General features: G+C 30.8%; 2 protein-coding genes across 6 annotated transcripts; one reads left to right on the top strand and one right to left on the bottom strand.

The window, feature by feature from the left end:
• Window positions 877–26,309, bottom strand: LOC109355006 (carotenoid 9,10(9',10')-cleavage dioxygenase 1-like). 2 transcript variants are annotated; one of them, XM_019597891.1, is made up of 15 exons: window positions 26,100–26,309; window positions 25,655–25,725; window positions 25,380–25,394; window positions 24,177–24,288; window positions 22,743–22,842; window positions 22,351–22,413; window positions 21,960–22,070; window positions 21,694–21,878; window positions 20,712–20,850; window positions 20,228–20,345; window positions 20,038–20,139; window positions 19,570–19,821; window positions 19,281–19,392; window positions 18,306–18,353; window positions 877–909 (listed from the first exon to the last, which is right to left on the bottom strand). In XM_019597891.1, the coding sequence occupies exons 1-14, from the start codon at window positions 26,307–26,309 to the stop codon at window positions 18,324–18,326; spliced, it is 1,620 nt and encodes a 539-aa protein (XP_019453436.1). In that variant the 3' UTR covers window positions 877–909; window positions 18,306–18,323. The 2 variants fall into 2 exon arrangements, with proteins under 2 accessions (XP_019453436.1, XP_019453435.1); XM_019597890.1 differs by lacking the exon at window positions 877–909 and having other exon boundaries at window positions 18,150–18,353.
• On the top strand, window positions 8,529–17,150 carry LOC109355005 (RNA-binding protein 28-like). Of its 4 annotated transcripts, none has more exons than XM_019597889.1 (19): window positions 8,529–8,749; window positions 8,827–8,887; window positions 9,417–9,453; window positions 9,620–9,750; window positions 9,886–9,966; window positions 10,009–10,020; window positions 10,113–10,221; window positions 10,438–10,568; window positions 11,102–11,241; window positions 11,992–12,042; window positions 12,126–12,208; window positions 12,306–12,360; window positions 12,440–12,554; window positions 14,117–14,594; window positions 14,671–14,884; window positions 14,972–15,042; window positions 15,697–15,865; window positions 15,964–16,093; window positions 16,193–17,150. In XM_019597889.1, the coding sequence occupies exons 1-19, from the start codon at window positions 8,651–8,653 to the stop codon at window positions 16,885–16,887; spliced, it is 2,862 nt and encodes a 953-aa protein (XP_019453434.1). In that variant the 5' UTR covers window positions 8,529–8,650; the 3' UTR covers window positions 16,888–17,150. The 4 variants fall into 4 exon arrangements, with proteins under 4 accessions (XP_019453434.1, XP_019453433.1, XP_019453432.1 ...); XM_019597888.1 differs by having other exon boundaries at window positions 10,009–10,023; XM_019597887.1 differs by having other exon boundaries at window positions 9,886–10,020.

Genomic DNA, 26,309 nt, shown 5'->3' with positions numbered 1-26,309 from the left:
TATCATTTATTCTTCTTCTTTCTTCCATATTTTCTCTCTCTCATTTTATTACTAATTAGAGAACCTCATCTCTCTTTCCCTCATTCATTTCATTACTCTATTTTTCTTCAACCATTTTTTCTCTCTTCTTGGTTTATATCATTCTTCCATTTCAAAATTTCTTATTTTAAAATGATTTTATGCATGTAGATCTATTCATTGATTTCTTTCTTTGAAGATGTTTGTATTAAAATCTTTTTTTGTTATTTTGTAGATATGTTATTATTGTTGGATAACTAGAGGAGTGTGATGTCTCTAATGACAAAGGCATCAATGATAATTCTATTTGATCTGGTGTCTCTTATTATTTGTTCACCCTTGAAGCATCATTGCAGGTTAGTTTTTCTATATCTCTTTGTTGTTTCTTTATTTGGTTATAGAATTTTTTATTCAAAATAATCATTATTGTAATGTTGAAAATGACATGAATAGTGACGAGATCGTAAAGAGGAAGAAAAAAGTAAATAATCTCTCACACTTTGGTATTTTCATCATTTCTCCTTAATTTTCTAAAAAAATTGTTAAAATGCCATTTTGCTACCTAATCTTGAGCAAAAGTAGCATAATATTGATTCTATGTTTTTTTATTTTTGTTTTACATTGTGGTTCATCTATTTTGTTGTACAACATGAATTATGTTACTTATGTTATGATTCATTCTTTCATTCTTCATCACACAATCTTTCATTCTTCATTATACAAATAGATAAATATAATGAAAACTCAGGTTATGATTCATCAAATTTCACCCTCATTCACCAATAGGAATGTTGCTTCCTATTTGTTCTCTCACTTTCTTATTCATTCATTCTATTTCATTCCAAAATTTAATATTGCGTTTGTCATTTGTCGTCTTGTAGTAATATTGATAATAATTTGATTGATTATGAACTTAAATGCTATGATTATATTTAACTTAATATTTGAAATAATTTTGATAATAAGTGTGTAACAATATATTGATATTAATGTAATATTTATGAGCAAAATTTGATTTCTTTCATTGTAATTTAAATATGAATAAATGGACAATAAATAAATTTGATTCTAAAAAATTTGCAAGTGAGAATTAATGCATCATGGAAGATTTGGAACAAATAAAAAAATTAATTAGGATCATTTTGTGTTAAACAATACGAATGTGGTTTTATATCCGTTCATTCCCTTTCTTATTCATTCATTGTGTTTCATTACATAATTTAATGATAATAATTCAATTGATTATGAACTTGAATGATATTGTTATCTTTTAGTTAAAATGATTATATTTCAGTTAATATTCAAAATAATTTTGATAATAATTATGTAACGATATTGAGCATTAATGTAATATTTATGAGCAAAAATTGATTTCATTCATTGCAATTTAAATGTGAATAAATGGATAATAACGATTTGATTCTAAAAAATTTATAAGTGGAGATTAATGCATCATTTAAAATTTGTAACAAAAAAATAATAATTAGGATCATTTTGTATTGAATAATAGAAATGTGACTTTACATTAGTTCATTCCCTTCCTTATTCATTCACTGTGTTTTATCTCATAATTTAATCTTCTGCTTTCCATTTGTCTTCTTATTGTAATAATAATAATAATTTGATATGATTATCTTTCAGTTAAAATTTGAAATAATTTTGTTAATAATTGTGTAATGATGCATGATTATTAAGGTAATATTTATTAGTAAAATTCGACTTTATTCATTGCAATTTAAATGTGAATAAATGCACAATAACTCAATTTGATTCTAAGAAAGTTGCAAGTGATGATTAATATATGAGTTAAAATTTGGAACAGTGAAAAATAATTGAGATCGTTTTGTTTATTTTTCTCACTTAACTCTGTAGATATGTTCACTTACATTTTTAACTATGCAAATGCACCGGTAACAAGTGCACTCTTTTATTCCATAATTTAATCTTATGTTTGTCATTTGTTGTCTTATAATTGATAATAATTTTAATTGATTAAAGACTTAAATGCTATGATTATATTTCAGTTAAAACTTAAAATAATTTTGATAATAATTGTGTAATGATAAGGCAACATTAATGTCATATTTATGAGCATAATCTGATTTCATTGATTCTTCTTAACTGTTCTGTCCTCGTTCTTATCATTTGTATCTCAAATTGCCGAAAGTCTCTCATCTCATTCATTCTTCTTAAACATAAGATTTCATTTTACATGATTGGTTAATAGATTAGATTTACTATTTCACAATTTTTATATGAGAATTATTCTCATTGAGTAGCTGCCTATATATATAAAATCTTAAATAAAATACATGTATAGGAGTTACATTTTTAAGGAACAAATATATTAAATCAAATACAAATATATTATAATGTTTTATAACTTACAATTGGTTGACAGAGGAAATATATTTTCATAACTTATAATTGGTTGAGATAGAAAATATATTTTCAAAATAAAAGAATCAATATAAAATTAAATGACAAATAAAAATATTCTTTAAAGTGCATTTTTTATTGACGTGTGTTTATTTTGTAGATTTGTTCTTATTTTATAGACCAGTTCTCATTTTCATTAATTTTTTTGTTTATTTTTCATAGATTTATTTATTTTGTTGTTATACAAAAAGAAATAACAAGCTAATTTATAGCAAACCCTCTTTGGGAATCCAAAATACATGAAATATTTAAATATAGACAATTGTAGACCATTGAATATACTGATTTTATTTTATTTTGTTTCTTACCTTCGTTATTAACATTGCAGATATAACAATATTAGTTTATATATTTTGATACTTTGTAACAATAATTATGAAACTCATGAATGCACAAGTAACATATTTTTTCTTAACCATATGAATGAATGTACAAATAACATGTGTTCTTAACTATTAGAATGCAGAGTAACATGTGTGTTATTAACCATTAGAATGCACGAGTAATATGTGTTATTAACCAAACGAATACACGGATAACATATGTGTTATTAAACATACAAATACACGGATAACATGTTTGTTCTTAACCATGTGCCAAAAAATTTCACAATTTTTGTGTTTCTATATATTTCGCTTTATTTTATCAAATTATTACACAATATTACTAATATACATTTAATAATATTCATATTTATGTGCTTCTAAATATTCGCCCAAATCAATGTCTCATGAGAATACTCGAGTAACATGTGATTGTTTAACCATATGAATGCACAAGTAAGATGAATGTTCTTAACCATGTGAATACACAGGTAACATGTGTGTTTCTTAATCATTATAATGTACATTTAACATGTATGTTCTTAATCACACGAATGTACGAGTAACATGTGTGTTCTTAACCATATGAATGCACAAGTAACATATTTTTTCTTAACCATATGAATGAATGCACGAATAACATGTGTGTTCTTAACTATTAGAATGCATGGGTAACATGTGTGTTATTAACCATTAGAATGCACGGATAATATGTGTTACTAACCAAACGAATACACGAATAATATATGTGTTATTAAACATACGAATACACGGATAATATGTTTGTTCTTAACCATGTGCCAAAAAATTACTGCTCCGTGCAAATGCACGGGTAACTTACTAGTTCATTTCATATTTCTCTCTTCTTCTCTCACATGTCTACAATCCAATGTTTCATTCGTCAATCTTTATTTCGTTTAAACTTAATATGATGGCTTATGTATCCCGCTACTAAATCTTCATCATTGTAGGTTTGTTCTTATTTTATAAATATGTTGTTTAAAGTGTATTTTTATTGATTTTTTCATTCATTAACCTAATATGATGACTTCTATATCCCGCTACTCAATCTTCATCATTGTAGATTTGTTCTTCATTTGTAAATATGTTTTTTAAAATGCATTTTTATTGATTTTTTCATTCATTTATTTACTTTTAGATATGTTCTTATTTTTAGATATGTTCTTATTTAATAGATATTTTAATTGATTTTTTGTTTATTATGTATGTGTATTCTTATTTTTTTCTTTGATTTGTTTATATTGTATATATGGTACGATTGATTTCATTATTTTGTAGATTTGTTTTTCCAATAATCATCTTCCTTAGTGTATGATGTACAAAGATTTCATCCTTAACAATGACCAAACTCTCAATAACTATGTTATGTACCTGATCTCCATTTATATATATACACACATATTTAGTTATAAGTTACAATATTGTATTTAATTGTTTGTTGTTATGAATTTATTTATTTTCTTATTTTATCTCGCTTTTATCGTCTTATCTCTTCATTTGCAGTTTGACTCTCCCTTAAAGCATATCTACAGGTTAGTGTTATGTCTATGTGTCCATATCTTACTAAAATCTTCAATTTTATTCTCCTTTGCACAACAAATGAATTTGTTTATTTTTTCTCACATGATATTTGTTAAAATATTTTTTCATGTGTGGTTATTTTACTAAAGCAGGAAATACAAATTGGTCATATTCTTTGTTTCGACATTTATAGAAAAAAAATCTCACATCCTATAATACAACGATTAGAGGTTATATTCATTATATGAGTGTAGAATAATAGTTCTTTAATTTTATTATGTGTTTGTTCTTCTTTATTCGAAGTTATTTTTTTTCACTATCTGACTGTGTCAACTTTATATTAGTAAGAATAATCTTTAATTTTTTTTATTCTCATCATAAATAATTGAGTAAATTACACTGACATCCCCTGAGTTTTAGTGAAATTACACAAACCGCCCCTCACTTTTCTACACCTACACAAACCTCCCATATTTTTAAACTTCCATTACATTGACCACCCGTGCATAAGAAATAAGTGTAATCTTTTAAACAAAAAATGTGATAAATGCAATTAAGTTAAACAAAACATGATATATTGTGGATACACGTCCAAATAATATATGAGTCAATATTTCTTTATTATTTTTGGTTTGTTACTCTATATTATAAGAGCGATTTAAACAATATTTTTTTAGAATTGTTGATGCATTTTGTAACAAAAAATAATAAAGATACATTGATTTGTATATTATTTAGACTTGTCTACACAATATATCATGTTTTGTTTAAGTTAATTGCATTTATCATATTTTTTGTTTAAAAGATTACACTTATTTCTTATGCAGGGGTGGTCAATGTAATGAAAGTTTAAAAATATGGGAGGTTTGTATAGGTGTAGAAAAGTGATGGGTGATTTGTGTAATTTCACTAAAACTCAGGGGATGTCAGTGTAATTTACTCTAAATAATTTGGCATGTTTAATTGTTGAATATGTATATTTTATCTAATTAATCATAGTAAATGAGATCATCATATCAGTCATAATCACCAAAGACAATTTAATTTCATTTATATTCTACTATATAAGTAATAAATTTATGGAATATTAATATTTAATTCCATTTATATTCTGTTTTGTTTGAATTTATGGATGAGTTACAAAAATATAATATAAATTTGCATAATTATAGCTAATAAATTTATGAAATACTAATTGATTAATAATTACTCATTAATATATTTGAATGTATTAATTGAGTAATATTAATTGGTAGTTACACTTTAAAAACTCAAATTATTAGGCATGATTGTCTTTGAATATAATTTGCTCTATTATCTAAAAACTAAATAATTGTCCTTCACAATTATTTTGTTATTTGATTTTTTATTGTGTTTACTGATTGAATTTCTCTTTAATATGATGTAATAATGAAAATATTAAAGAAATTTCATTTTATTATGATAATTAATTGATTTGATTTATATTTTGATTAAATTATTTATGATTCGCTAATTTTAAGCAATGCTCATTATGAATACTAATTGAGAAATAATTACTCATTAGTGTCTTTGAATGTATGAATTGAGTAATATTAATTGGTAGTTACACTTTAGAAACTTAAATTATTAGACATGATTGTCTTTGAATGTATTTTTCTCTATTATCTAAAAACTAAATATTTGTCCTCCAAATAACACAATAAAAAATCAAATAACAAAAATAATTGTGGAGGACAATTATTTAGTTTTTAGATAATAGAGCAAAATACATTCAAAGACAATCATGCCTAATAATTTTAGTTTTTAAAGTGTAACTACCAATTAATATTACTCAGTTAATACATTCAAAGATATTAATGAGTAATTGTTAATCAATTAGCATTCCACAAATTTATTAACTATAGTTATGCAAATTTATATTATATTTTTGTAACTCATCCATAAATTCAAACAAAACAGAATATAAATGGAATTAAATATTAATATTCCATAAATTTATTACTTATATAGTATAATATAAATGAAATTAAATTGTCTTTGGTGATTATGACTGATATGATGATAACATTTACTATGATTAATTAGATAAAATATACATATTCAACAATTAAACATGTCAAATTATTTATGATATTTATGATGGAATAAAAAAAAATAAAAATTATTCTTAGTAATATAAGGTTGACACATTCAGATATTGAAAAAAAATAACTTCGATTGAAAAAGAACAAACACATAATAAAATTAAAGAACTATTATTCTACACTCATATAATGAATATAACCTCTAATCGTTGTATTATAGGATGTGAGATTTTTTTTCTATAAATGTCGAAACAAAGAATATGGCCAATTTGTATTTCCTGCTTTAGTAAAATAACCACACATGAAAAAATATTTTAACAAATATCATGTGAGAAAAAATAAACAAATTCATTTGTTGTGCAAAAGAGAATAAAATTGAAGATTTTAGTAAGATATGGACACATAGACATAACACTAACATGTAGATATGCTTTAAGGGATAGTCAAACTGAAAATGAAGAGATAAGATGAGAAGATAAATAAATTCATAACAACATACAAACAAATACAATATTGTAACTTGTAACTAAATATGTGTATATATATAAATGGCGATCGGATACATAACATAGTTATTGAGGGTTTGGTCATTGTTAAGGATGAAATCCTTGTAAATCTTGTAAATCATACACTAAGGAAGATGATTATTGGAAGAATAAATCTACAAAATAATGAAATCAAACGTACCATATATACAATATAAACAAATCAAAGAAAAATAAAGAATACACATACATAATAAGTAAAAAATTAATTAAAATATCTAGAAAATAAGAACATATCTAAAAGTAAACAAATGAATGAAAAAATCAATAAAAATGCATAATGAATGAAAAAATCAATAAAAATACACTTTAAACAACATATTTATAAAATAAGAACAAATCTACAATGATGAAGATTTAATATCGGAATAGAGAAGTCATCATATTAAGTTTAACAAAATGAAGATTGACGAATGAAACATTGGATTGTAGACATGTGAAAGAAGAAGAGAGAATACACATACATAATAAACAAAAAATCAATTAAAATATCTAGAAAATAAGAACATATCTAAAAGTAAACAAATGAATGAAAAAATCAATAAAAATGCATAATGAATGAAAAAATCAATAAAAGTACACTTTAAACAACATATTTATAAAACAAGAACAAATCTACAATGATGAAGATTTAGTATCGGGATACAGAAGCCATCATATTAAGTTTAACGAAATGAAGATTGACGAATGAAACATTGAATTGTATACATGTGAGAGAAGAAGAGAAAAATATGAAATGAAAGGGGGAGAAGAATATGGAGATATGAAATGATAATGGTGGATAAGTAATTCACATGTGAAAAAGGATTCAATTCCCTTTATTGTGAGATATAATTTCTTTATATAATAAAAAACAAATGAGTCCCTTAATCATTAGAATTAAATTGTACAATTAACAAAATTGGAAAATTGACATGTTTTAGAGGGAAAGTTTTGATTGAAAGATTGACACATGTCATGAGAGATCTTTAGTTTTGATGAGAGGTTGACACATGTGATGAGGGCTTGAAAGATTGACATATGTCATGAGGGAACTTTTTTGTTACATAGGTAATAGATTTGTAGAGAAATATTGCACTCTCTCATGCTATTAAATCATTTTATTTGACTGTTAAATGATGTTTACATGAATGAGAAAAATTTAAGATATTTTTAAAAATTATTAAAAATGTATCTAGTTAAGCTATATTAAAAATGTATCTATTTAAACATATTTTAAAAGAGAGAAAAAATGTATACACTAACGGTATGAATTTTATTTATTGTCATTGCATCATTTACTATTTGTATTTTATCATTATTGCATCTTCAAACAAAATACTACAAATAAAAATGAATAATAAATAATGTATTGACTATGTAAATTTTTATACTGATAATATATAAATATTACACTCATTTTAAAAATAGATTTCTTACCCCATGATGAGAAAATTAAAAGTTTGAAGTCAATACAAAAGTGGTGCATTTAAATTTTAAGAATATTTTCTCAATATTCACCTTACATATTTTTATTTGTTAGGGTAATGATTAAAAAAACTTAAAAAACAAAGAAATTAAAAATTACCTTGAAAAAAATATATTAAAAAATAAATTCAGGTTAAACCCTGGAGAGTGGAGACTCGGAATTCAGAAACAGCTAATAGGTTTTGTAGCCGACGGAGAACTGCTTCCACCGTCGCCCACTTCACTTGTGCCGCCGCCGTATTCAGCAGTTATGGGAAAGAATAATAATAAAACGAAGGAAAATGGGAAAGAACACTCCAACTTAACCATTTTCGTCTCTAACTTGCCTTACTCCTTTTCCAACACTCAGGTTTCTACATATTCATTCATTCGTTGATTCCTCTTCTTATCTATGTTTTGTTTAATCATATTTTGTGTTAAAATCAGCTTGAGGAAACGTTTAGTGAAGTTGGACCTGTCAGGCGTTGCTTCATGGTTACACAAAAGGGTAACTACTATACACATTTTATGATTGTAGAGATAATAAATGCAATTGTCATTAATAACCAATGAAGAGGGCGAGCCTCGGCATAAAGTTGTTTGGCTTGTGACTCGGAAGTCATCAGTTCAAATAATGAGAATAGCCTCGGCTTACGTCCACACTAGGTGGGAGTATCCTGCACTGTGTGGCGACCACCATTTCTTTATTAGTAACCAATGAAACATGGAATCTACTCAGATAGATAGATGAATTATGTATACTTTACTATTTTATTTCTAACATCGTTATGGTGGACAATTGTGATTAGTAACCAATGAAGAGGGCAAGCCTCCGTGCAAATGAACATGTGCTCATGAGTTCAAGCCGTGAAAACAATTTTGATTATATCTGTCATTCCCGATTGTGGGAGTCTCATGCACTGAACCCTCATTTCTTTATTAGTACTCAATGAAACATGGAATCTGCTGAGACAGAAAGATAAATTTTGTATACTTTATTATTTTATTACATCCTTATCGTGCTTAATGATTTACAGGGTCTGCTCAGCATCGTGGTTTTGGTTATGTTCAATTGTAAGTTCTTTTTCGAGTTTTGGAAAAATTTAATTTGCTTTGTCATCATCATTATCATCTGTTGACTCGATTTTATTTATATATAAAGATGTGACTGATCCTTTACATTTATTAGAATTTGTGACTTAGATTTTTCTAGTTTAGAACTAATTGCTGCCGTCTTTAGTGCTGTTGAGGAAGATGCTATCCGTGCTATTGAGCTGAAGAATGGTTCACCGGTTGGGGGTCGGAAAATTGCAGTGAAGCATGCAATGCCTCGTCCTACTCGTGAGGAACGACAATCAAAACCAAATCAAGGTTGATGCTACTGTCTAATTCTGCTAACCGTATCATTTTTATATTATTTACTTTCTAGCAAATGTGTAAATGGTTTAATCTTATCAATATTCTTCTTCCTTTCTGTTTTTTTCTCTCTCTTTTGTGATATGATAGCGGGTAAAACAGATGACCACACAGAGTCAAAAAGTAATGATAAAGACGGCACATCTTCTGAAGCAGATAAACCTGTTTCAGTTTCAGATAAACCTATTTCAGTTTCAGATAAACCTATTTCAGTTTCGAAGGAAGGTGGGACATTTTCTGTACATACAATTATTCTTCTTAGTTGGTCATGTATTTATGTATCTGTTTTTATTTATATTATTTTTCTTCTCATTTAGAAGTACAAGTTTCAAATAAGCAAAGAATCTCAAAGAAGCCCATGGAAGTAAGAAAAGCAGATCTCTGCAATGATATACCGGATGAGGGGGGTTGCTCAGAAAAGCAGAGGTTCTTACTCTTCTCTCCTTTTCTTTAGTATGTATTTAATCTAATTTTTTTACCCCCTTAGTTAATAGTGAAGTGAATGATAATCCCCAAAAGATGATTGTTACATGGTTGAGATTATGAGAAAATGAGATGATAGGGTCAGTTGTATCAATGTCTCTTTTCCTATCTGCAAATGTGTAGTTCATTACTCAAATGCTGTTCATTATTTTTTGGCAGGGTTGCTAGAACTGTTATATTTGGTGGTCTCAAGAATTCTGATATGGCTGAAGATGTTCACCGCCAAGCCAAAGAGATTGGCACTGTATGTTCTATTAAGTATCCCCTTCCAAGGAAAGATCTTGTACATGGTAACAGCATAGTTGATCTTTTAACTCACATATATATATATATATAATGCAGATGAGATAGGTTTTATGTTTATTTAATGGTGTGATTTGTCAGTCATATTAAAAAGAAGGTATATCTATCTATCTATCTATCTTCTTTCTTTGTTGAAATTGGGTAATAGGTTTTATTCACATGTTCTTTTCAGATCAGACTTTACATCTGTTTTGTACTTTCTGCAAAGTGATGTCAATGTTAATGTGTGAACAAGATTCTGATGCAAATATTCTCTTGTTTTATAATTGTCATTGAACTTCTCAATTCTTTTGATGTACCCTTTTCATTTCATAGACAGATATTTTATTTATTTTAGTCTCATGTGTAATATTGAATTATTGAGTACTGAAAGGACATTAAGTTTGTTCTTTCACTAAAATTGCAAAGATATGTTATTTCAGCTAGAATTTTGATCCACGAGATTAGATCCATCATATTACTTGTTTATAGATTCTTTATACTGCTTAGGATGGTAGACATAATATTGGAATATTTCCAGGTCTCCTGCAAGATGGCTGTGTTTTGGAGGCTTCTGCTGTACTTTATACTAGTGTAAAATTAGCCCGAGCAGCTGTTGCATCATTACATAAAAAGGAGATAGGTGGGGGAACTGTTTGGGCAAGACAACTGGGTGGAGAGGTAAAATGCTTGTATGTGGATAACTGCCAGCTTATAGGAGAGGCTTCATTGTTTTGTATTCATAATGCCACTCTTTGCTTTATGTCATAGAAATTAGATATATTCCATGATAGCATGTTAAATGTGTTATTCATCTTCTAAATATGAAAAAAAACTATTCTCTTCATATTTTTCTTAAGAAAAAACCATTAGCAGCTGTAAGTTTCTTTCTGCTATTGGTTATTACAAGCATTGTCGTAATTTATAGGAAGATACATAAGGGGAATTTGTGATGCACAATTCTTCAAGAACCTTGTAACTGTTTAGTGCTTCTGGTTCGGCTTTTCTTCCTCCTTTGTCTTAGTTTTGGATGTTTGTTCAGCAAATATTCCAGAGTGTTCTTAGATAGTTTTCTCAAGTACCTGTGATTGTGACAGTCTGCTATTAGAAATACATTGGCCCACCATCTGTGCTAAATGACTACATAGATGTGGATATAGTTTTCAGCTAGACTGTAATGGCATTTTGTAAATATAACCTGCATTTGGGTTTTCTTGGGAATATAAGCATTTCTTGTCGGAATCATCAAATGATCTGTTAGGTGGTAGATGAGAGACTTCATTGTGTTTATGCTTCATTGCCTGCTTTTCTTCTATTGATTTTCAACTGGTCTCACACACCTGTAGTTGACTTTTCGCTGCACACTGAATACGTTCATCTATGATATATTAGTTTCTTACCTGTTTTTGGCCTTTTGCTGTATGTGGACAGGGCTCCAAGACTCAGAAATGGAAGCTTATTGTCAGAAACCTTCCTTTCAAGGTTTGATGCTTAGATTTATAAAACATAAAAAACTATTGTTTCTATGTGTTGACCGCTGACTAATTGACTAAACACGGGTGCAGGCCAGTGAAGATGAAATAAGAAATATATTTGCATCTGCAGGGTATGTGTGGGATGTATTTATTCCACGCAAATCAGATACTGGGTATATTTTTATTTTCCCTCCTGACTTGAACTGTTTGATTATATTACTATATACAGTTTTGTTAAGCTTCCTTCTCTTCCCTGTTTTCTGTTTGCAGTCTGTCTAAGGGCTTTGCATTTGTAAAATTCACGTGCAAGCAAGATGCGGAAAATGTATGAACTACGACTAAGGTTTTACTGTCTACTTTGTGTTCTGATATAACCTGTATATAAGTTTCCCTTTCTGTTTCAGGCCATTCAAAAGCGAAACGGGTTTACTTTTTCAAAACGGCTCATAGCAGTTGACTGGGCTGTTCCAAAAAAGATATTTAACAGTGATGCAAATGCTGCTCTTGCTTCAGAAGAAGGTAAGTTTTATCTTTGGTGGAAGTTATATTACTTTTTTTGTGTGTATTTGACTTGAGCAAATAACTTAGGTTTTTTTATTATAGATCTTAGTATCTTACTCATTTTAATTTAAAAATCAAGTAGGTCAAATAAAATCGTGCTGTACAAAGTTTTTTGTTTACCCTACACTGCTTTAATAAGCTTTATAGCTTGAGGTGGATTGCATATTTGGTAGATAGGAATTAAGAGTTTGTGTTTTAGAGGTACGAAGTATACTTATTTGTAGTGTTCTCCTTAATGACTAATTAAATATGAATATTTTTATGAGATATTAATATAATTACTTAGATGCGTATTTTTTTGTTGTTATTTTTCTATTTCCTCTAACCATTAGAGTATGCTGGAAATGGGCCTTGTGACACACTTGCCTATAGTTTAATAAGTAGACATACTGATCAATCTTTTACAGTGGATATGCAACATGTTCTCATGTAGGAGTGTCCAAATCATTATTTTTTTAATATTCGAAGAAAAATAATATAAGTAAGAGTTCAGAAATCCTATTTGTGAAGTATTCCTTCTTTCATTTATCTGCAGTTTGGGTATATCACCTTTTTTACTAGGAGTCCATCATGTGTTAAATGTTTATGCAACCATAGAAGATGAGTCCAAAACTTCAAGAACAATAACTGATGTATCATTGAAATAGAGTCCAAGGTTAATGTTTTCATCACCCTTTACCAATTGGTAGATCTGTGGTTTTATGGTTTTCTAAGCTCAACTGAATTTGTGAAGTGGCAAATTGATAGGTGGCCCAAATGTAATATTGTCCAACCAAGGTGGTTGACAGATTATGTATTGAACTAATGACCAGTTTTATAACTTGCTTTCAGTTTTACAACTTACTTTAAGTTCAGTTTTTATTTTTATGCAAGATCTGGACACTTGTGTGGTGTAGATCTAATATGTACTATCCTAGGATATTATTAATAGCCCGCAGAATGTAATGAATAATATGCTGAAATATTTCCAGAATTTCTTCTTTATTTGTCTTAGTTTGATTCAATTAGTATTTTCCAATTCTCTTTGTAACACAAATCAACTGGAGTCTGGTTGCTAAGTTGTTGCAAACTTACGATAGTATAAATTTTGAATAGCATAGAAGACCAATGTCCACTGAAGTTTTCAAAATGCATAGATTTGGTAACTATGTTTGGTCAAAGTTTATTGCTCCATTTTGTAGCCTTTTAAATTTCACAGGTAGGTTATGTTTGTCCCTTGATGCTTTAGTTGGGTATAGTAGGAAAACTTATTTGATAATATATATAAGTTTCAGCTTATTTCTTGTGTGATAACTGATATCTATCTAACATTTGAAGTATGGGATCATTGTGTGTTATGCTACACACCTTATTTGTTAGGAAGCTGTTTCATTAATGTTCAGTACTCCAATTCCACTCTTGTGGTTTTAATAAATACACATCTTTCTCTATTTTTGACTTATTTAATTTAATATGCCAAATACCCTCCGTAGTTACTCTTTCAAATTATTTGAATAAGACATTCTTTATGATTTCTTTAGGACAAGAAAATGTGAACGATGAAGATGGTAGTGCTACTGAGAGTGATGGAGATGACAGTGATATAGATTCTTCAAGTGCCATGGAAGAGGATGGTGCTCCTTCTGAAATTAATTTTGAAAAGGAAGCAGACATTTCAAGGAAGATTCTTAACAACTTGATTACATCCTCCACCAAGGGAACATCAGTAAATAATGATTCTGTGTTGAGAGGAAACGAGGAGCCAAAATCCAATGAAATTGTTAAGGATGCAGATAATAAAGCATCTGATGAGACTGAAAAGGTTTCAGATGTTTCTAAGCCTGAAATCTCCGACAAAAGCAAGTTATCAAATCCCAAGCAAGCAGAAGAAGCTGATTTGCAGAGAACAGTTTTCATAAATAATCTTCCTTTTGAATGTGACAATGAAGAAGTGAAGCAACGATTTTCTGGATTTGGGGAAGTGGAATACTTTGCTCCGGTTCTCCACCAAGTGACCAAGTATGTGCTAGATCATTATTTTCTGTGTCTCTATTTGACTGAACATTATTTCACAGACCCCTTTTACTCAATGCAGGCGACCAAGAGGAACTGGTTTTCTCAAGTTTAAAACCGTAGAAGCAGCTGATGCTGCAATTTCTGCAGCCAGTGCTGCTTCCAGCGTGGGCATTCTACTGAAAGGTAGACCATTAAAAGTTTTGAAGGCTTTGGATAAAAAATCGGCTCAAGACAAGGAAGTGGAGAAAGCTAAAAATGAGGTTCAAGACCACCGGAATCTTTACTTGGCAAAGGTTCTTCTCCTTTTACCTCTTGTGCAGCAGGGTGCGGAAACTGATATGCAATTGGATTAACATTTGTATTATGCTATATTGTAACAGGAGGGACTCATTCTTGAGGGAACACCAGCTGCTGAAGGGGTTTCATCCAGTGATATGTTAAAACGCCAAGAGTGAGTATTTATTGTTTGAAGTGCAAGTTGCTCTATAATTTTAACTCACATGTTGTATTGTTTTAATTATTGCATGCTGCACTTCAGTGACTGTATTTTAACCCACATCTGCCATATGGTTATAGCTACTGTATGCTGCATATGAGGGACTGTTCATTCGGATCGTGTTTAAATCATTACTATCAATTTGGAATTTAATTCTGATTCACCCAATATTGGAGTAATCCTTTGCTGGTCCTTTCAGCATTACTCTCATTTCAACTCAGGGGCTGTTTGTGAAATGGTTTTTGGAGTAGAAATGAGGGAAATAATGACTTCAGAACTCTCTGACAAGTGTATTTCATGGATCTTATGCCTTCCTTCCCCTCCGAAAACCAACTTGCAAGCAGATTCTTAAGGATTTTTCTTCCTCTCCCTGTTTTCTTTTTTCCTTTCTGTTCTGGTATTTGTTGAGAAAAATAATGAGATGACATGAAAATCCAGTCTATTGTATACAGTAAAGAAATATAGTACTCTTATTTCCATACTTTATGTTATCGCCAATCTTCCATATGCTGGTAAAGATACTGTTATCTTCCTGCTTCAGTTAAGTATAAATAATAACTCCACTAGCAGGTTTTATTTACTCTTACATTGTCCGGGGGGAAATTGTAGGTTGGAAAGGAAGAAGAAAACAAAGCTTCAATCACCAAATTTCCATGTTTCAACTACTCGGCTTATCATCTACAACTTGCCCAAGACGATGACTGAAAAACAACTGAAGAAGCTTTGCATTGATGCAGTCAAATCTAAAGCTACCAAGCAAAAACCTTTGATTCGCCAGGTTGGTTAAATGGGGTCATGATTTGAATGTGTCAAAACTTAATTCGTGTGAAATATAAGGAATATCTTAGTTTTCAATGTGGTAAATGTACCATGCAGATTAAGTTCTTGAAAGATGGAAGGAAAGGAAATGCTGTTCCAGAACGCTACTCACGTGGAGTTGCCTTCGTTGAATTTTCAGAGCACCAGCATGCCCTTGTGGCTCTGAGAGTTCTTAACAACAATCCTGGTAACTTCCATTGTTTTTATAATAGTATGGGGCGAGACTCTTTGGATCCCTGATTTCTCTTCTCATTCTTATCTAATGTTGTCTTTCATTGATTTACAGAAACTTTCAGCCCGGAACATCGGCCAATTGTGGAGTTCGCTCTTGATAATGTTCAAACATTGAAACTCCGAAAGGAAAAGCTTCAATATCAGCAGCAAGCTCCTCATGCTGACAACGATGGCAAGGAAGATGGTGAACTGGGCAAAGAACTAGGTCACGTGCATACCAAGGACAGAAAACGAAAATCTCAAGAGCATGGCAAATCAGCAGCGAAGGAGTCGGCAGTCAATACAAACAGTGAACCAGGTGGTACAGTGGCAAGTGAAAAATCCCCTGAAGGACACAAATTCAAAAGGCAGAAAGACAACCGTAAGAATAGAAGTGCTGAAGAGTCTTCACTAAAACAAAACTCAGATGCCTTGTCCAGGAAGCCGAGGAATGAAAAAGGTGACCGGAATCATGGTAATACATCACATGAAGCTCAAAACACTACCATTGACACCAATAGAATAAAGGCAGGAAACAAAGTTGATGTTGGATTTAGAAAAAGGAAGATGCAAAACCAAGAAGAGCCGGTGCAAGATGTTTCCAGAAAACGGTCTAAAAAGAAGAAAGCTCCAGTAGGGAAAGAAGCAGTAGATAAGCTTGACATGCTTATAGAACAATATAGATCCAAGTTCTCACATAAAGGTTCTCAGGGGAATGATGGTGACAAAAAACCTTCCAAGCAGCTTAGGAAATGGTTTGAATCATAGATAACTATTACCATACTATGATCTATGAATTTGTCACTTAAAAAATACCATTTTTCTTAGAAATGTCAGTTTTTACTAGCTCCTAATGTTGAAGAATGTGACATTATTTGCATGGTGCCTTGTGCTTGTTATCCCCCATCCTCTGGTCCTCTAATTTTTGGAAATATTGTGCAACATTTTTGTCATAGTTTGTAATGTTTGAAGAATGTTCAATAGATTGAGAATTTCTGCCATATATTCCTGGATTGTTTGTTTATTTGATAGATACTGAGTATTAATTTTAATATCACAAGAGGTTAATAGTAATTGCTATAAAAATAATTCATATAAATGTTAGTGTTAATTTTCAGAAATTTGGATGACCTTTCTCTAAATAAAAATAATTCGTATAAATATTAGATGACTTACCAACAATATAAAATATTTTATATTGTCCATGCATGTCCATTAAAACTTATTTATAGTGTTAGTTTTCCAATATTTGTTTTTTCTCTCTCCAGAAAATGATATTTAAAGAAAAATCATAAAAATTAAAGGGGAAATATGTACGATTATCTTAGAAGCAATGATTGCCTCAACAATTACAATAGGGAAATTAATAATTTTAAAAATTGTTAGTTTACTTGTATTATTGTTAATGTTTTCATCCCTAGGCATTGCAAATAATACATGACTCAGATTTGAAGGACCTTGCATAAATAAATGCACTAATAGCATGTACTCATATTTGTAGGTAAATGCATTAATGTACCTTCAAAAAATCTCATTCCTTACATTCACACGTCAGAAATGAGATACCATACACACAAAAACACTATTTTATCACGAGAGATGATGAGATTATAAATCTTGAACGTTCATTTAGTGTTACTCTTAAATCTATAACTAAGTATTCTCCTAAGTTCTGAATAGGGGCCAAACTCAAAAACAAACCTTATTCCTTAATCATCTAAAATTACATGGTGGACATTGTCAAAACAAAATATACTCATCATATGATACAAATCCTCAATCATAAAGAATAGTCTATTAAAAATAAACTCACCATTATCATCCCTATTCAAAATAGCTCATTCTCATCACTAATATTGAACCCAAACAAGTTATAACCCAATCTTATGTTTGAAGTTGTATATCATTAATATTAATGTTCAAGCATAATTTTCACTTTTTAATCATCTAATTCATTAGTAATAGAGAAATGTTATATATCATAATTCATCATAAATATCTAAACCATCCCAAATTTCTTTTAAATTCTTAAAAAGGAGCTGAAATAATATATTTTATTTGTAATTTTTCTAATTCTATAGATCAAGATACGAATGAAGCACATGGTTAAGCAAACTACCATGATAAATTGGAAAAATACTTCATTATTATTTTATTATTGTAAAAAAGGTTGTAATTCTGGATATGCATTGCAGCAGAGTGCTTCACAGTTTTGCCTGTTCTTGCAATTGGTCCTGCATGGAGAGCCATAAAAAGAATTAGCACTATGCACTTTTTTAAATAAAAAGGAATGAAAATTAAGTAAATAACATGATTGTGTATTGTAAACATTATGTGGTACCCTTTTGAAACTAAATGAGGTAACCAATCATTAAGAAATCAAACAATTGAATGCTCAAACACATGCTCCCTAATACATTTAGAGTGTAATACTGTAATCTATGCATTGTCAGAGTAATTTGTACACAACCATTATATTACTCACCATTCATTTGTATTACTTTTTTTTGAAGAGTCAATAATGATAAAACATGAATGATGAATGATACAAATTGCAATGTCTGTGTATAAAACTCATATACTGACCGTACATATATTTTTTTCTCATCCATTTAAAGTGTCATTTGGGTATCTAAAAATTAAAATATTAATACAAAGGCTAGAAAAGCAAGAAGTAATACTTTATCATGTTCATTCAATTTCCTTTAGTTGAGACTTGAGAAATTTTAAAGTATAAGCACAAAGCTAGAAAAAGCAAGAAATAATACTTTTTTTGTTGAGAGTTAAGATTTCCCTTAATACTGAAGAAAATGAAAGCAACATTTTTGTTGTTAGAAAATACCAACTTACTGTCAATTTGCCCTGCTATCAATTTGCTTATGAGATGTTTAAAAAGAAGTTCATAAAGTAAAAATATTCAGCAAAAGTATACACATTCGGTTATATATTCAAAAGTAAGTTCATAAAAGGTGAAACTGAAAACTCAGTGCATTCTTATGGAATATCCACTTTCATAGTCCTCTAACTTGAGTAGCATTACCATCTTTCAATGTAATGTCTCCATTATAACCATGTGAAAGTGATTACTAAATGAACATTCCAAATAATGTGGAGGAAAAAAGAGAACACAAAATGCACATACAATATGAAGTAACACAAACCTCTGTCACAAAGAAGGCATGGAAACCATATGGAACTCTATGAGGCAATTCGACAACAGCAATAGGATTCGCCGACATTGTTCTTGCGTCAACGACATGCACAAATGATTTTCTGCAGTGCAGTAATTTAAATTCATATTACATTTTATTCTTAATGATATAAAAAAAATTCATGTCATAGTAATCTATATAGAGAAAGCTGGCCACTACAATCATAGGGTGAAGTGATATCACGCATATAAAATATATTTGTAATTCACTGCTTGAAGTGTGTAGAGGAAAGTGATACCTGCTATTCTCGTCATGTACGAAAAAGATCAAGTATCCATCATCTTCTTCAGAATCGGTGCTAGGAACACGCGGGACATAAACAGCCTCAGAACCAAATCTCCCTGGTCCTAAGTCATAGAGACCCTGAACATTTCCTCCAACTTCAAGCTTTGTTTTTCCGGAATCTGGTTTGGCATGCAAATCAAATTTAATGATTCCGGTAACTTTTGCGATGTTGTCTAATGTGGTTCCATATACATATCGCTGCTTCCTGATTTTGAAAAATGAAAGTAAATAATGTGATGGAAGACAAGCATAAACTAACTTTGTTACTGTTTTGACTCCATCTTAGAACAAAGTTTTGAAAAGCACATATAGTACCACTGTCATGTCTATTTTCTAATAAGCACATAAGAAAAGAAATGTGACTAAGGAAATTATGACTATACAACCATTTATTTTCTCAACATGTATAGAATAAGCTTACCTGCCAGTGTAGTTTTCGTTCACCCTCGGAAAATCCAGGGCAGGTGCTGATAGTTTCTTTTGAGAAGCTTCACCAGTTTTCATGTTAAATCTCATTTCATACCTGGAAAGAGTAGTCAGTATATATAAATAAAGAACTGCCACATAGTAAAAAATATTACACTAATTCGTATAAGAACGGGTCTTTTTACAGCTCATTTGCGAAACTTTCAAGCTTTTCCTTGAGAGCTCCGCTGACCAAGTCCAAATCTGGTTTCTCTATGCGGCACGCGATTAGAACAACTTCATCCTCCTCCTCCCAGGCATTAGCTAGAGGAAGAAAAAATGAAGAAAAGTCACACAGAAAGTTACAACAGACATTTCAATCGGCATTAAAGAATTTTAAGCACTAATTGAAGCTTTGTTTTATATACAAAACTTTATGTATATTACAGACAGTGCTCCTATTATACCATATATGTGATTTGCATGTTACTGCAAAGTGTTTAAAAGTTGAACATTAGTATGATTCACAAAATTAAATACTTTTTTCTATAAGTTGGCTTGGAAAATCCATCATAGTGGACTTACTACACAAATTTTGTCACTAAGCACTTCAAGTTTATGGACTTTTTACTGAATCATCACTGCAGAATATCAATCGAATTTCTAAATTAAGGAGAAACAAAAACACACCATTGTGGAAAATGAAGCAGGTTGGAAGTTCAAACCATCTAATATGCTTCTCGTCCTTAGCATATCGAGGTAGAATACCGAAACGAGCTTTCTTGGTTGAATCAAATGAGTATACCAGTTTGTTCTTAGTGACCATATCCTGAAAATTGGATTTCAATCAACAATACAAAATTCATTATTTGTCATCACTGATCAATTGATGCGAAAAGTCAAGAGACTGAATACCATTAAACCATTATTGGCACAATACCCCTCCACATGAAAGGGTACTCACATAAAAACCTAATCACATTGCCCGCACCAGATCCCATCAAAACTCAACATTTAAGTGTTCTTGGACGAGCATAGTAGTAGTAGTAGGATGGTGGCCTCTTGGGAAGTTGCACATCTTTTAAAAAAGAGGGTAAGTTTGACGAAACGGTGAGGTTGCTACTTAGTTACCACGAAGGGTAAGGTTGCGTATATCTACCCTGCATAGACCCTGCTAGATGGGAGTCTTATACATTGGGCTGCTCTTTCTTACATTGCTCGCACTCATTATGGACATTGTAACATTAATGTGGAGTTCCCTCCTTAGAGTCCCACAACATGCACATTTTATTTGAAGATTGCTAAAAGACCAGAAAGTAGGGTCAAGAACCAACTATCTGCAGACCTTAAGCTATTAGGTACAAGCCTAGAAATAGCTTTTATGTCTAACTAAGAGAATGGGACAGAAAAGACTGATCTTTTGATCACTTGGTTAGAATGAATCTCTAATACCATTTCAATACTCAAATATCCCAAAACTTTGAGGAGTTAGTCCTAGCCCTAGTAATTTTTTTTTCTAAAAATAAAATAAAATAAACAAGTGGGAAAGCTTTCTCATTAGTAATAAATAAGATCAGTTTTAGAATTTCAATAACAAGTTTGGTATTGTTGAACTATTTAACTAACAAAGTACTCATTTGTAAGATTATAAGAAATGAAACACCTGCATTACCTTTGGTCTAAAATACATGGGGAGATCCATGAATATTGCATAATTCTCTGTGATGGCAAAGTCATGCATCATGACAGACTCTGGTACTGTTATGGGTACAGGATCATGCATATAACCATCCTTTGAAATTACTCTGTATGTGACATATGGTGGTGTTTGCGAATAGCCAAATGTAAACATCTCGCCTGCATACTCGACATTTATTGGTTAGAATAACTATTCAATATAATCAGTGAACTTAATTACATATTTGTAGATGACTTCACCAGTAATTGGGTCAACTTTTGGATGAGCAGTGAAGGAATGGCTCAATCTCTTGTCATAATCGAGCAAACCGAGTGTCTGCAGATCACCATCTTCAATAACTTTAATAACATCTGCAAAATTCAAAATGAGACTATCTCAGTCTACACTAGAAGAGAGTAAATACAACTATAATTGGTTGATTCATTTGAAACAATTAAGTACTAATTGGACTGCAGTTACTTTCTCCATGAGAAAGAAAAAGTCTTGCTTCTCAGACCAATCATAACCGCTGAAGGACACGCTAAATGAATCTTTTCAATCCTTTTATTCGATTCAGTTGATGGCATTTCAGGTCAAATCAACAAGTTTATATATCTGCCATAAGTTAAACAAGATAGAAAATTTACTTACAGGGCTTATCTACTTCTGAGAGTGCTAGAAGCTTCCCATGGTGATAAACAAGTGCTGTATTAGCTGACAGAAATTAGAGTATGAGCACAAGTTAGTTCCGGGTCTTACAAGAGCTGAATTTTCGCTGTTAAAAAACCATAAAATGATTCTACCAAAACATGTATATGAGGCAAAGCATTCTCCATTCATTCTAGACAAGAAAATGAAGGGTAACTTCGAAAACCGAAAGATAAATTAGATGTTTGTAATATACTGTGTAAATACCAATATTGAATTAAGCCCAAACATGCATGTAATCTCCATATGGGACATTAGGATATACTTTTCGAATTGCGCTGAACAAAAAATTTCCCAGCACAATGAATTCAAGAACAAATTAGATAGCATAATACCTGTTGAATTTCCATAAGAATCATCCAGTACTTTCAATTTAGATCTTAGCAGTTGCAGGTTAACCACTAACAGTCCAAACAGACCCTTGAGATCTCCAATCTGAAAATGAAATATAAGAAGCTACATTTATCTTGGGAATCTGAAATAACAGTTCTAAGACTAGCAAGTTTTTCACTAAGCTTCTTCATATCCACTTTATTTTTTTGGAAGGTTGCAGGAAATGCAATACTTTATCTTCACTTCATTCAAATCTACCACAAGCTTATGGTTACATGCATAAGATGTAGATGAGAATAAATATGGAAGCAAATGGTTGCACTAATCATGCAGTGTACACGTCAATTGGAAGTTAACTTCCATGAGTGAAAAACAAAAACATTTAAAACTCATGTTATGTTTGAGACTTCTTTGAAATTTTGTATCATTATTTACCATACAGACATAATATAGGCAGTCAAGTGCACGAGGCTTCCGCTTAGTGGACTCTGAGGAGGGTGAATGTATGCAGTCTTACTCCCACAAGAAGAAAGGTTGTTTCCAGGAATTGAACTCATGACCTCCAGGTTACGACGAGACAACAACTTTATCGTGGAGTCAAAGTTCACCCTCTATTTACTATACAAACATAAATGGACCTAATTTGGCTTAATGTTATTATTATTCTTTAGGATGCTCCATTCCAAAGTCAAATCATGACCCAATCCTCAACGAGGGCTAACAAACTCACAAAAGTTAAAGACATATTGATCATTGAGAGTATTAGAACCACAATCACATTTATCAAGAATGATTAGTTCAAATAGTTCAATAATAAACTACAGAAAATACTGACAAACTAAATTTGCAATGTGGCTTCTCTGATCATGTGTTTTTTCCACACATTCCAATCAAATATAATCAACAACAAAATGTACCCATAAAGAATAAATAAGCTATAACAAATACAATTAATATGTTATGAAACCACAAGAAACAGAGTTGAGAAGTCTAAAGAAGAGTTAGAGAAAGAAAACAAATCTCTTTACAACTGAGCAACAGAAAAGTATAGAAAAGTATAGAGTGCTCCTTCCATGGATTTCCCCTTCAACAAAGGAATTTCCTCTTTACAACTGAGCTTAATGCTCAGTTACCCAAAATAACAAATTCGCGTACCGACACTTCTGCCCTTTTCCACCTATTGAAGTTACCACTTTCAACCGTCTACCACCCGTTTTAACTGTCTGATCCCATCTAACTAGCCTACCCTCCAAACTTTCTTAGCATTGTTCTGGATCCCATTGTAAACTTCTTGTTATAACTTGTTACCACAAGTGTGTTTGAGTCCACAAAATAAAGCAGTCAATCACATATTCAAACATGTACTTCAGGAAATAGTATATAGTTATATACAATAGCAGAGAAAAGGATAAAGGATTATTGAACAGAAATTGCACCTTCATAAATTTGGCAGCTCCAAAGGATTCTTCTTGTTTGAGACGAGAAGTTCTCACAAAACGGGAAACATATGCAGCTTTTCCATCTTTGATTCGCAAACCATGAATCATTCTGCAATTCAATTATGCATAGATCAATAATGGAGGACTAGACACCAAAACTATGAATCTTTATATAATGTTATTGGCCAAGCAAAATTTAAAAAGATCAGAAACAGTATTATTTCCACTAAGATGAGCAGCAGAGATTCTAAGACTACTACATCAATAATTGTTTGATGTCATCACTACTTAATGAAATAAATTGGATGAGCAATTGTGTAAGTAACCACTACAGTGGAAATCGGGTAAAACATAAGGATAAACAGCTTATTAACATATGATTTAAAATATCAAGCCCAGAAAATCCGGGAAACAGTCTCACTACTTGCGGGGAAGGCTGTGTACATCAACCCTCCCCAGACCTCATTAAGTGGGAGCCTCACACATTGGGCTGCCCTTTTTTATGAAGCCCTGCCAACTTGTGAAGAATATATCATAAATAAAAAAACAAACTAACCATGCTATAATCATGCTTGTACAGTTCAAATTAGAAAAGAGTAACAAGAATCTGTTTGATCATTTGAAAGGTCACAGACTCACAGCATGTGAGAAAGATGCAATACTCTAAACTATGAAAACTGCACAGGATCCAAGTATATTTAATGCCTTATTGAATTAATGGTTAGTGATTAACTGAGTCTGAAGACCTTTATTTTCTATCATTTCACTTATCAATGGTTATGTTACAGTTAACTGAATGAGTACTTTAGATGTAAAGAGGCATATAAAAAATACTGAAAGAAAGAAATAAAGAAGGGGGGACCTTATAAAGTGTCCAAAATAATGCAAATATTTACATACTGAAGGAATATGCAGTTCCAACAGAACTGGGGTCATAATTTGGAATTAAATTGTGAAATTGTGATCACTGATCCAAATTGACATTATGTTAGATTAGTGCCCATATATTTGATAGATGTCAATAAAAATGTATAATCAAAATGCAAACAAAGCATTCAGCCAAAGAAACACTATAATAATTTGATTGAAGTTTAAAGCTCATCATATTCCCTATCTTTTAGAATAATAAGATCCAGGAAAATTCTTCTTTAACAAACTTGCAAGAACTATAAGTTGGTGCAAAGGATGAGAATTACACACCCATCTCCATCAAACCTGCAAAAACAGTGAGTGAAAACATGTTATGACCTTAAAACACCACACTAAGAATTTTTATTTTATAAAAATCAGATAAACTTAAAAAGCTCCATGTTAATATCAAAACTTCCTACAAAAATTAAGCATGGTAAAAACAACATCTTTATATTAATAAGCTATATGGATCACCAAGATATGTATTTTCCAACAAAGTTTGTGCAATACCTCATAATATATAATATATAGTTCAAACTTCAAAGCTTACAAAAGAACCTTACCAGTGATATCCAGCCACAGGAGCAAACTTTGGATTAGGTCCCACCCTAACAAATTCTCCATTCAAGCAATTCTGCAACAGAAAAGGATTAAATTAAATCAGAACCAACAACCCTTTTGTGAATTATATTTTTACTCATCATAGATCATGTAGCATTCAAATTCAAAGTAGAAAAAAATAGATAAACAACACCCCCAACAACTGATACAACATGATACAGATTACAAAATATATTTATCTAGTACACATGTCTGATAATAAATTAACAATATAACAACCATTTTGAAGTATCATAAAACATATGTTAGTATTTTACGAAGTATCATGTACCCTTCAAAAATTAATTGTCACGTATTTCTACCTAGAATTGGACCCTCCGGTACCGAAGATGATCCAGACTCAAGATAACATATACATGTCCTAATGGCAAGTATACTAGTACTAACCGGAAGGTAGCCTAGAACAGGAAGATCCTTAGTTGGAGGGGTCTCATCAGGAACAGGTGCAAAATTACCAGCAAGGTAATGATGGGGCCGTTTAGAATTATGGAACAACTTAACCAGCAACTTCTCCAACAAATCAATCACTATTGCAATGAACCCTTTTCTTGGTTTTGGTTCCACCTTCACTATAGCACTCTTCTTCTCTTCCTCCAT

Source organism: Lupinus angustifolius, chromosome LG08, assembly GCF_001865875.1.
Source record: "Lupinus angustifolius cultivar Tanjil chromosome LG08, LupAngTanjil_v1.0, whole genome shotgun sequence".
NCBI lineage: Eukaryota > Viridiplantae > Streptophyta > Magnoliopsida > Fabales > Fabaceae > Lupinus > Lupinus angustifolius.
The sequence above is the reverse complement of the archived record's forward strand: the minus strand, read 5'-3'. Positions and strand labels throughout refer to the sequence as shown.

Excerpts from the sequence above, each read along its gene's own strand:
- LOC109355006 (XM_019597891.1), bottom strand. The coding sequence starts at position 26,309 with ATGGAGGAAGAGAAGAAGAGTGCTATAGTGAAGGTGGAACCAAAACCA. Across the intron at positions 22,414-22,742 it reads TTCTTATGGAAATTCAACAG|CTAATACAGCACTTGTTTAT; the intron begins GTATTATGCTAT and ends AATTTCTGTCAG. Across the intron at positions 20,346-20,711 it reads CTGCTTCATTTTCCACAATG|CTAATGCCTGGGAGGAGGAG; the intron begins GTGTGTTTTTGT and ends TTCTTCCTCTAG.
- LOC109355005 (XM_019597886.1), top strand. The coding sequence starts at position 8,651 with ATGGGAAAGAATAATAATAAAACGAAGGAAAATGGGAAAGAACACTCC. Across the intron at positions 15,043-15,696 it reads GATATGTTAAAACGCCAAGA|GTTGGAAAGGAAGAAGAAAA; the intron begins GTGAGTATTTAT and ends GGGAAATTGTAG. Across the intron at positions 15,866-15,963 it reads AAAAACCTTTGATTCGCCAG|ATTAAGTTCTTGAAAGATGG; the intron begins GTTGGTTAAATG and ends TGTACCATGCAG.